The sequence below is a fragment of the Gavialis gangeticus genome, unplaced genomic scaffold (genome assembly GCF_001723915.1).
Source record: "Gavialis gangeticus isolate Ggan-Ray unplaced genomic scaffold, GavGan_comp1, whole genome shotgun sequence".
Classification (NCBI taxonomy): domain Eukaryota; kingdom Metazoa; phylum Chordata; order Crocodylia; family Gavialidae; genus Gavialis; species Gavialis gangeticus.
In genome coordinates this window covers 16,308,048-16,320,094 of record NW_017728993.1, presented here as the reverse complement: position 1 = coordinate 16,320,094, position 12,047 = coordinate 16,308,048, and the positions used below count along the sequence as shown (strand labels likewise).

Here is a 12,047-nt window from a genome sequence, read left to right as displayed (position 1 = left end):
GAGCCAGGGACCCAGCTTAATTCATTTGAAAACTTAGTGCGTGTAATACAGATGTGACACTTCAAGGCTCTATTCGTTTGAAAACCTAGTGCGGGTAAACACAGATGCGACACTCTGAAATAAACAAGTTTAAAATTTATAAACCTGTTTAATGATTAAAACCTGTGGTGTGTACAGGCACCCCCAGTCAGTGGGTCCTCCCAGAGCCCAGGATAACTCCTCCTCTTTCTACAGCACACCTTAGCACAACCTCACATCAGTGGCTGCATGGAAGGTCCTGTACAGCCAGCTGTGCTGCAGAGCAAACACCTCTGTGGGATTTTGGCTCTTCTTTATGCTGCAAGCACAATGTAAATGGATCACTGTGATGCCTATTGACATAATTCTCCATAGCCTGGCACCCTGGAAAGCAATTAGTACTTGCACAAAGGGATTACCAAGGGGGTGTAAAATGCTGCAAATCATTGTGTGTAACATGTACTTTGCATACGTGCAAGCTGCTATCCAGTATGCCAGGCAAGGGAGAAACAGGCCCTACTCCTGTCAAGCTTGAAGCATGGCTTATTTCTTAGTTTGGAACCAATATTATAATTCCTCTTTTCTATGGTTCTTTACTGTGGGTTACCTGAGCCTTATGCGCTCACTTTGCTATGTGGTGCACATGTGCCCTAGCTCTCCTTGTGCATCACATCAAGGACATGAGGAATGAGTGTGTCCTGCTGCTTAGTTCCTTTCCACTACCTGACTTGAGCCAGAGCTTTGTGGTGTCCTTCAGACCATAGTTACTGACCTGCTGGTCATGCCCTCACTTCTGGTTAACCTATTAGGCCTTTTTTGTAGCAAAGGGAAAGTTTATACTGTTGCTTCTCATTTACAGCTTGTATATTTTTTTAAAAAGCATGAGAATTAGTGGACTTATTTTCCATAACGCAGCAGGACCCTCCTTTCTCCTGTTATAAAATGCTCTCTTCTAGATTCCTCAGCTTCAAATACTGCTTCTCTAAAGATGGGAGGGGGTTTCTGCTAACCATGATCAGTGTATTCTCTGGCTGTCTGGAGGCTTGCAGTGTGCCTGTCTTCACTGAGGCAGCATTCTGATCAGGAAATAAAACTTGCCCAGTTGTATATGTATACATAGGGCCCCTGGTAGCTGGTTGGATTTGGAGAGCCTGTGCTGGGTACAGGCAGGCAAGGTCTTTTGAGTAGATGCGATATCTTTTATTAGACCAACTGAGTATTTGGAAAAAAGTTCTTAGCAAGCTTTCGGGCACAAGCACCCTTCTTCAGGCATCAGAAGTCTCTGCTGTTCTGAGACTCCAAAGAATGAGAGAGATTAAAAGTGTGAGAGGATGTCAGTGAGAATGTAAATAGGTAGAAATTAGTAAAACAAAAGGTAAAGGGGGGAAGGAGAAGCAGGGGGAAAAAAGCCAAAGGTGAGTCAGGGAGACTTTACAGTAATGGTAATTCGAGGTAGAAAAAAGGCAGAAAAATAGGGGAGGGGAGAAAGGTGTAAGCGGTCAGGTCTGGCATGTACCTGGTGAATTAGATGTCAGGCAGGTTGTAATGTGTCAAAAATCCAATATCTATATTGAGTCCATGATTTTTTGTATCCAGTAGATTTATGAAGTGAAGTTCGTAGGCTTGTCTACAAGAGGTGTTTTGTAAGATCCTTTTGAGGATTAGAATTGAGAATTTGGAGAAAGGGAGTTATTGTTTTGTGAGAAGTGTGCCCGCACAGGTTTGATTTTTCAGTGTGCATTCATTCTGGTGTACAGTTTCTGTTTGGCTTCTCCTACATATTTTCCATCAGGGCATGTCGTGCACTGGATGAGATATATTACATTTCTGGAGGTGCAGCTGTAAGATCCAGGGATGACTCCTTACTGTGCTGATGGTTCTGTTGTGGGGTGTAGTTATTGTGGAGGTGGTGAAGATGTGTTGGCAGGTTTTGCACCTCTTGTCTTGGCATGGTCTGGATCCATGAGGTATGGTTTGGGTCACAGGGAATTTGCTTCTGGTGATGATGAGGTAAACGAGGTTCGGTGCTTGTTTAAAGGCTAGGATGGGTGGCTCTGGATATAAGTGTGAGTATAAGCTGTGTGCTGGGTATAAGCATCTTGAGTTGCTCTGGTCATCTTTTCTGAGGTCCTTTGGTAACATTATGCTGCTTGTATTTTCTTCCAGGATAAAAGTGCTTTTGAACTCCATGCTGTGGCACTTCAGAATATGGCCTTCCTGATGCAGGAGGAGCTGTCATTGGTTCATGAAAGGTAAAGTCCCTCACATGTCAAAAAGTTGCACTCCTCTCCTTTCTCAGGCTTCTGTTGGGTTCACTCCCACAGGTGGCAGGTCTCCAGCCTTGCTCGGGGGTGTGGTTTGTCTGTACTTAATGTAGGACCTTGTTAGGGAGAAATCTGTGAAAAGCTGTTGATTGAAGTGACTCAGAATCAACTTGTTCCAAACATTGCATTATTTACTCTTTCACACAAAGGCACAATCCATGCAGGGCCATGATATGAAACAAAAAGAGTCCTATACCTACCTTTTGTTATGTAAGTTTAACCTCTCTATCCATAGCTCAGGCAGGTTCAGCTAATTCCCCCTACCCCTGAGGCTCCTTGGAACCTTTCTGGGATTTAACTTCATGCAGTAAGGGAGGTAGCAAAACAAGTGAACAGGGAAACTAGAGGTGCACCAATACATCAGTCCGATATTGGTACCGACATAAAGAAAATTGGCTGTATCAGGAATTGGCCTGATGCAGCTGATAATTTGGCCGATAAATGCCTGTGCATGCGCACAGCTGCAGTGCAGCACTCACACAGCAAGGAGCACAGCCCAGCAGTGTGGAGAGCTGCCTCCAGCTGGTAAGTTCATTGTGATGGAAGGAGAGGGGGGAGGGAAGGGGCTTGGGGAGGGGGGATCAACCCCACCCCCAGCTGTGAGAGAGAGAGGGCAGGGGCAGGGACAGATGCTGCTCAGCTGGGGCGTGGCAGGGCACGGGATGGAGCTGCGGTTTGGGGGTGGCACCAGCTGCTGCTTGCACCCCAGGAGGGCATGGGGGGTTGCCCCCAGATCTGTGTGGGGTGGGCGGGCTGGAGCTAGGGCTGCACTGGGTTCTTCTGGTGGCTGGGTTCAGGGAGGGAGCTATGGGGGGGGGGGGGCCGCAGCCACCCCAAATTTCACTGCAGCCCCCTCCCAGTGCCACTACCGCCGCACACCTGGTGCAGCCCTGGCTCTTTCCATTGCCGCTGCCACCACATGCCTGGTGCAGCCCTGGCTCTTTCTGGTGTGTGGGGGGCGGTGGGGGTTGAACTGGGAAGAGCCAGGGCTGTGCATGGCGGTAATGGCAGTGGGAGGGAGCTACAGCAAAATTTGGGGTAGATGCAGCCCCTTCCATAGCCCCCTCCCCAAGCCCAGCCCCCAGTGAGAAGAGCCCAGTGCAACTCCGGCTCTAGCCCACAGCCATAGCTTGCCCACCCTGCCCTGTGCAGATCCAGGGCCACATGCCCCCCCAACCCATGCCCTCCTGGGGTGCAAGCAGTGTGGGGAGCTACCCCCAAACTGCAGCTTCATTCTATACCCCGCCATGCCCCGGCTGGGCAGCCCCTGCCCCTTCCCTCACCGCGGGGGAGGGGTTGATCTGCTTCCGTCCCCCCTCCCCTTCCACCACAACTTATTTACCAGCTGGAGGCAGCTCTTCATACTGTGTCGGAAATCAGAGCGGTATTGGCTAATATGCCTCCTTAAAAATTGGATATCGGTATTGGCCCTAAAAATCTCTATTGGTGTACCCCTAAGGGAAACCAAGTCACATAATATCCATGAACATATTACAAGCATTTTCCCAGTTTGTCATATTGGGAGGAGAACCTTGAAAGGGGGCAGTTGAGAAAACCAGCTGATTTCCCATTAGTACACTGATTTGTTTAATGCCACATCTATTCCAGCATTGGTTGGTTTGCTCCAATTAGAACTAGCCAAGTGTGCAGATACCTCTAATGTTGTTTTTGAGCCGTAAAACTGACAAGAAACAAATTTTAAACACTGCCAGTCTAAGCAAGAAGAAATTTTGGGCTTGTGCCTTTGCTTCTTCAGATTACCATCTTGCTTTCTAAAACTAGAGTCTTCAAATATCTGCTTGTGTGGGTCCTGCTCATAACACGCAATCTTTGCATAGGAATCGGGTGTTTTCATCAGCAGTCTCACAGGTTGTGCATGTGCTCTGCATTCTTGGTTGATCCAGGCTGCATATGCAGTGGAGAAGAACAGTAGTTGATCATTTTAGATCACAGTTCGTACATGAATTGCGCGACCAGATGACAGTGATAGTGTGACAGTTATGAGTGCTTTAGAAATTTGGTTCTAATGTACATTTCTCCATGTCAGTAGAGGTGGTGGGATAGCTTTGTTTTGGGTTTACTAAAGCTAGAATTTGATAAAATTGAATACTTATACAAGCACTTGCTGGTAGAAATCTTGGGAAAAATGTAATGCCTTAGGTTTAAAGCATTATCAGTCTGCAACCTGGTAAGCAAATAGAACATAATTCTTCCACAGGTATCAGAATTTAACAGGACAGGTACACAGCATAGCTCCATGTCTTGATGAAATGTAATATATTTGTAATGCTTCCATCTTATTAGGTCATATCAACGTAAAACAAAGTAGGTTTAAATTCTGTGTCACTTGTGTAAGAGCTGTGCTTATGGTATGTAAATAAACCAGAGCCCATTTCTTGTATGATTTGGGGGTGAAAGAAGTGGCAGGAGTAGAAAAAGTGGGCTTGAGATTAGGCAGAATTTCCCTTCATGTGCATTGGGGTGGGGTTTGGAAGATGTCAAATATTCAGGGTTGCGGCTGCCAAGATGCTGACCAAGGAAACTGAAAGGTATTAAGTAAGAATAATGAACATGGTGAGGGGGCTGGGGCACATGACTTATGAGGGAACTAGGCTAATTTAGTCTGGAGAAGAGCAGACTTAGAGGGGATTTAATAGCAACATTCAACTACCTGAGGGGGGGTTTGAAAGAAGATGGAGCTGGACTGTTCTCAGTGGTGGGAGGTGACAGAACAAGGAGCAACGGTCTCAAGTTGCAGCAATGGAGGTTTAAATTGTATATTAGGAAAAACTCTCTCACTAGGAGGCTGGTGAAGCACTAGAACAGGTTACCTAGAGAGGAATCTCCATCCTTGGAGGTTTTTAAGGCCAGGCTCAACAAAGCCTTGGCTGGGATGATCTAGTTGGGGATGATCCTGCCTTGAGCAGGGGGTTGGACTAGATGTGACCTCAGGAGGGCCCTTCCAACTCTAATTTTCTGTGATTCTAAGAACTGAAAGAGAATAAAGGCCATGTCCTGAATTAGCTTTAGGAAACAGGACCTGACCCATTTCTTCAGACTTATTATTGGATGCATCTGTGTTTGATGTTTGCACAAGCCCAGTGTATGTTAGCACCAGATCCAAGAGCCATAACTTTTTTGTTTGTGTGCTTATAACAATAGAAGCACAGATCAGAAGTCCCAGATAAAAAAAAATTTAATCTCTCTATAGAAACAGTGCACTGGTTTACAAACACAGTCATTTGGTTTTCAGTACTCTTTTTCATGTAAGTAAAGCAAATGTTATATAGAGCAGTTCCTCTCCCTTCTTTCTCTCCATAAAAGAAAAACTGAAACACAAAAGGCACCAAGCAAGAACTCATTCTAACAGATCTTCAATATGACAAGACAGAAATGATTACAATGTTAAACAACATCCTAACAATCTCAACCATTATTTAAAATAATTAATTTCTTTAATAAACAGATTTGGTGGCTGACTTGTGATTAGTTACAAACTGGAAAAGATTTAAACTATCACTGCACAACAAATTCATTTACAATGATCTGAAAAAAGCGCAGCTTTTTATACACGATTTGTACAGGCTTTTGTATTTCTTTTTTAAAAAAAGTATCAAAATTGTAGAGCCTTCAAATATATGTACAGCTTTCGGTTAGTTGCAGTGTTATCACACAGACTGCTCTCCAGTTCTGTTTCTGCTTCATGCACACAGTGCATGGATTTGTAGTAACAAATCTTAAAATAAGAACTGGAAATCCCAGAACCACATTTCTCTGTTCCTTCCCCCACCCCTTTCCCCTTCATGATTTTTTTAAATATTTGTCCTTAACCCCAAATCCATTAGGAGGCCTGATTCCTTAAAATTCACATACTTTTTGTACAAGTATTTTGGAATATCTGTTGTTTCCATGATGCATGCTATATAGCTTTATCCTAACACTTTGCTCCTTTATTGACAGTTGAAAACCAACTTTATTCCCATGTTAAATTTTGTGACATTTTGCTTCAAATCCCCCTTCAGTTTGGATTTTTGCACTTACTTGTATACAGAAACTGTGACTCAAGTATAAATGCAAGGAGGATTTCTTTGCAACCCTTTGCAGTTTTAGGATGCAGTCCAGTAAAATACTGAATGTTTCCTGCATTCACTTCCCATACAGTCAGCAAGAGCCTAATCTGAAGCCCAGTGAACATCAGTGGAGCTTCCATTGAGTTCAAGAATGGGTTTTGGATAAGGGCTGTTGAATTAAGGGTGCTCAGCACCTCACCGGATGGAGACCATGCATAGCAGATGTTTCTGGCAGCTGTAGCTCAAGGAGGCGAGAGCAGTAGAACAGTTTGTACTGAATGCTGCGTAGGAGGCAGGGGATGGAAATGGGAAACACCAGAGCACTGGCCCAGTAGCACAGCCCAGTGGAGGAGGCCAAGTGAGCTACCTGCTGGTACGAGAAGCTGAGCTCCTTTCCCAAGAAGAGGGAGCAGTGCTGGAGTGTTAGAAACACCCTGCTGGGTAGTTTGGGTGGGGTGCGTGCTCTCTTGCTGCTACTGGGGAATATTAGTATAGCATTGGTCAGGCCTTGCTAAAAAGCTAATGCTGTGGCTGGGCAGACTAGGGGAAGGGAGAGCTTAAAGAGGGGAAAAGTATGACCCTGATTAAAACTGCAAATTCACGGCCTTCTCACTCTCACCTTCCCCTGCTCTTGCTGCCCAGGTGATGCTGCTTGCATGGAAGAGGGAAGCAAGAATGATTGTGTGTCACAGGAAGGGGATGCTTCAAGGCTACGAGACAGGTTGCTGCACATTTTGCCATCCCAGAGAAACATCTCCAAGCCACAGGATTAACACAGAAGTGTGGGACTCTTCACTGAAGTGAGTGATAATGTGTTCTGCCAATAAATTAGTAAAATGTAAGATTTCTCTGATGCTTCCTCATGAAGACAAAACTCCTGAAGACAGTGACACCTGAAGTGATCATTATTGTTTGAAGTCATGATCTCCTCCCAGGGGTTATAATGTCCACTGCAAACATCAGACAAGGCTGGGTCATCACAGAGTGGTATGATAGATCCCCAAGTCGCTTACAGCTTTAGGAACAAGTGGGAGTGGAAAACAACTGTCCGCTAACCCCTGGGTTGTTTTCACATTCCTCGTTTCCCACAAGATGTTCAGTTATCTTGCCAGTAGCTCTGAATTCTAGGAGAATCAGCTGCTTTTCCACGTTTTACCTGCTTGCCCATTGCTCTTTTTCAGGTACAACCAGATATGGTGCTGGATGATGAACTGCAGTTGCATGCGTGGAATGTCTGCTGTGCTGTTAGTTATTCCAGGTAGACAAGCCTGCTGTGCTGCTATGAGCTCCAGGGATGGGGAGTTGGGTATCTGTGCTGTGGAACATCTGTTCATTTTGACTGAGTATCAGTAATCATCAAGAGCACAGCAGGGCGAGGCGAGAACCAGCAGTGAGAGGGGGAAAGAGTTTTTTTGTAAGGAGTCATCCCAGAAGGACTCATTTTGGGTCTATATAATTATCTGGCTGATTTGCTGCTAGTGGAGCAAAATTACCCTTTAGAAGAGGGGTGGGGGGGAAGTTCATGTGGAGCTATGGACTTCTTTAAAAAAAAATTCTTAAACCAAATACCAGCATGGAGATGCATCTCTGCCATTTGGTGGGCTCCAGCAGTGTTTTACAGAAGCTGCTTCTGTCTGAGATACCCGAGCTGCAGAGAAGTTACAGTCAGGGAACTTCACAGCAAGGAAAGAAAAACAAGTGCTTAGAAAGAAAATCAAGGGTGCTAATGCCCGAGTCGGAGTTAACCTGCTTATGCAATGCGGTGAACCACAGCAGGTTCATTCTGGGTTCACTTCGTCTGCTGATTAACTCAATGTGTAGCTGGTTCTTCCTCAGTAGCTTTAGATTTCAAAGCAAATTTTCCACAAACATCCCTTAAGAATTCAGTTACCCCTAATTCCCACAGACTTAGTAGTTTAAAATATATTTTTATGTATATATATTTATATATGTATATATTTATATGTCTATATATCTATCTAGCCCAGATAGATATATACACAGATAACCTGTGCACAGCAAGCCAAACATACCAAAAATAAATACTCTCACCCCTCTAATATATTTACAGAACAAATCTTATATCCGGATTTTGTTAATAAATATTCTAAACGGCTCAGATAGAATTTCTTACTTATGTTGGTAGATAGCCACAAAGCAAGTTTGATGTATTTACAAAATCTCTACAAATATAGTTTTAAAATGACACATAGCCCTGGGGCCTGGCTGGTTATGTACAGTGAGTTAGTAGCTCAGCAGTAGCCTCAACACTATCATGAATGGGTAGTGCAACAAGTTAAAATGTGTATAAAAGATTATACATACAAAACTCTCACATCCTTTGGATGTTTGCAGTTCATTATAACTTTGTGGTTACCCTTCTGCAACATAAATAATAAGGGGAAAAAAGTACGTGGGATCCATGATCCAAAGCGAATCTGTTCAGTGCATATAATTGTCAGGTATGGTACTGGAGCAGTGAGCTGGTCCTCATGGTAACCCATCATCTTCCAGACTTAATGCTACACGCTGTGGAATAAGGAAGACACAGTAGCAGCAAATGCTTCAGTCATACATCCCAAATCATTTTCATCTCTTTGGACTTGGTGTGAGGCACCAATCCACACCTTTTGTCACAGTGATGTCACTGGAGTGAGGTATTTGCATGAGAAAGGGGGTCAGAACTTGACCTATTATGCCTCTCACTCCCCACATCAGTACATATTCCCTTTCAATACAGAGTCTGGAGAAGCTAAATTGGCATGTCTGATGCTCTTTGGTTTGGGGGTAAGATAGCCATGCATGTATTGCTGCTATTAGTGCTTGTAAGGCAGCTATTCCTACATCTTGGACAAGCTGGCTGGTTCTTGGAGGGCTTCTCCCTTGAAGACACAATTCTCCCCGGCTGTGTGTCTCCTTAGGTGGCCAGACCCAAATGTATGGTCACAGGAGAGCCGGAAAAGGTGAGCATTTCCTCTGTTCTGTTGCATCGTCACCATGTACTAAAGCCATTTACCTTGACTCCCTACAGAATCCCATTCACTCTTTCCTGTAGCGCTTTTGTCTTCAGGAGTTTATATCTAATTACATTATAGGACACATTGTATTCCCCTAGGAAAAATAACTGGGTGCTCTTTGGCTTGGCATTAGAATAAAGACAGAAGATGAAAAATAGCACAGCACAAACAGAGTGCAGGCTGGGATTAAGACAAATTCCCTCTCCACTAGGATATGGCCTAATACTAGGTAGCTTCTAAGGTAGATTAATTGTAGCTACACTGTACTCCCTGCTGGCTACCAGTAATGGTTTAGCAACGACAGCATGGTGCTCAGTGCAGGCTGCAAAATCCTCACGAGAAGCAGAGCAAACACTTGGGTGTTCTGTGCTACAGCACCCAGATGCCTGCCAGTGTCTGAGTTAGCTTTAAATCAGCTACTCAAGGTATGTATATGCTTCACTGAAGTGATGGTATAGACATACATTGGGAGCAGTGATTGTTCTTCTTTTGTCAGCTTGTCTACTGCACAGCCTGCTGTTTTTGCCATATTGTCTTGTTAGTGGTTAGATGCTACAATGGTGGGCATGGTAGACATATCTGAGAGACTTAAATTGCTCACTGGAGTGCCTTGGGACGTGTTTAATCCTACATCTAACATCACTGAAAATGGAGTAGCTGACTAGATAGATGCCTAGTCTGCAACATTAGCCACATACATGTGTAATGTTAATCTAATAAGGAGAAGCCCTTGTCTAATATATTACGTTAAATAACCATAACCATTTGAATAATTCTAATCAGCTGAGAGAATCCTGTACCTAAACTCACTCAACAAGATAAGGCGTTTCCTTTGGCAGCTTGTCAGATACTTACTGCTGGATAGACATGTCCAATCTGTGCAGTCCTCCCAATATGGATCTCATCTTCATCTTCCTCCTCTGTTGTCTTCCTGTACACAGGATTATCAAAGTTCATGCTTTTTGTGTTCTTCCGTTTCCAGTTCCTCCAGATGAGGTACCCTCCCATGCACAGCAAACCAATGACCACTGAAGAAGAGAAGGATGCAACTGTCAGCTGGCTAACTGGGGAGGGCAGAAATTCCCAGACATATTTTCATGTGGACTTCTGTCCTGTGCTCCTCCCCCTGGCCAGACCCGCACTGCATTGTTCTGGGAGCACCAGGAAAATCTTTTACTTAAAGGTGCCAGGCTAGTCTTCTCCAAGCCTAAATCAAGCCTACTTACCAACAGGAACTACAATCCCAACAACAGCTGCTGTGACAGTGGAGCCAAAGCCTTCTGCGTTATTAGCATCTGTAAGTACAAAAGAATAGTTCTGCTGAATCAAACTGTAATCGAATTGTATCTTTACTGCCAGGTCTAAGGATATTTGTAATGTCCAGGGCATAAAATACATTTTAAAAGTATGTGAGCTGTAAATATTAGCATAGATTGTTATAAATATATGACAGGTTGTTACCAATGTATACAGTGCATATTCCACTATATTCACATATACCAATATATGTCATTGTATGGCACTTGAGAGCTATCAGTGACCAAAACATCTAATCATAAAATAACTAGGAGCCTGTAACAGTGGGCTGACATCTTGCTAAATCCCTCAGGATCCCACTTCTTCCAATATAGCTGTGCCACCAGCACACAGACCAGTTTCTGAAAAATGACTAACATGGAAACCCAGGACCGTCAAGCTTAAGCACTCACAGGTGCTTTAAACTGCCACCAAGAGCACAGAGGAACCTGATCTAAGAGGTGAGGAGACAGTAACTCTAGCTGTTATTGCCAGTGTGGGTCCTATTTGATGTGAGCTGTGTATACTGCCTATAGCATCAGGCTTTAGTGCCAAGAACACCTGCCTGCCCCATACAGCCATGGAAGAGCTGAGAAGATGCCAGCATTGCCATCTCAGCCTGTCCACGTGGCCCCTGGGGCTGAGGGATCACTCCCACTCCACTCTGGCTCTGAATGTGCTGACCCCACAGCATAGCTAGTTTTCTGTTGACCTGGAAAAGCAGGAACTGTGGGGCTAGGAATTGGAGCAGGCCCCCACTGTCAGAGCACTGGAGCATTAAACATTTGCTGAGCGTAGGTGGTCTCAGACACTGCCAGCCTCCCAGTCTGAGGATGACTTAATTTGGGCAGAGATAGCTCGAGGGTGCAGTTATCCAGTGCCATGTACTGCTGTTTCTAATGCTGAAAATCTTACAGGAATTCCTTGTTTAATGGCTCTTCCTGTTGTTCATAGAATGAGTTCAATACCAGCTGTCGGCATCTGTACCTCCTCATGGGGTAGTTGCCTCTGGTTCTAAGTCTGAGTCTGTCTGTCTGCTTGCCAGCTTGTGCCTTGGTGTAGCTGCTTCTCAGAGGCAAATAACAGAACAAAAGGTGCTCTGTGCTTTCCAGAGATGGAGACAGTAGGTAAGACTTATCCCAAAAGGGATTCTGATTCTTTCCCCTTGCGGACAGTAATCACACAACCGGAACATGGATTTAACTGACATCAAAAAGAAAATAAATGTGCCTGCATATTAGTAACATTACACCATTGAAAGAGGAAGAGAGGAAAGAGCGTATCCACACAGAGACGGGCCTTGCATTGCTGCCTCTGCCAGG

The 12,047-nt window shown here is 44.5% G+C and overlaps 1 protein-coding gene across 1 annotated transcript in view; it reads right to left on the bottom strand.

Annotated features, from left to right (window-relative positions):
* Window positions 1–5,521: 5,521 nt before the first annotated feature.
* The window catches only part of LRP8 (LDL receptor related protein 8), a 354,423-nt gene continuing 347,897 nt past the window's right edge, over window positions 5,522–12,047 (bottom strand). Inside the window, exons 17-19 of the mRNA XM_019528301.1 lie at window positions 10,656–10,724; window positions 10,285–10,457; window positions 5,522–8,941 (exon numbers count right to left, since the gene is read on the bottom strand). Coding sequence (XP_019383846.1) covers window positions 8,903–8,941; window positions 10,285–10,457; window positions 10,656–10,724 — 281 coding nt within the window. The 3' untranslated portion in view covers window positions 5,522–8,902. The remainder of the gene's footprint in view (window positions 8,942–10,284; window positions 10,458–10,655; window positions 10,725–12,047) is intronic.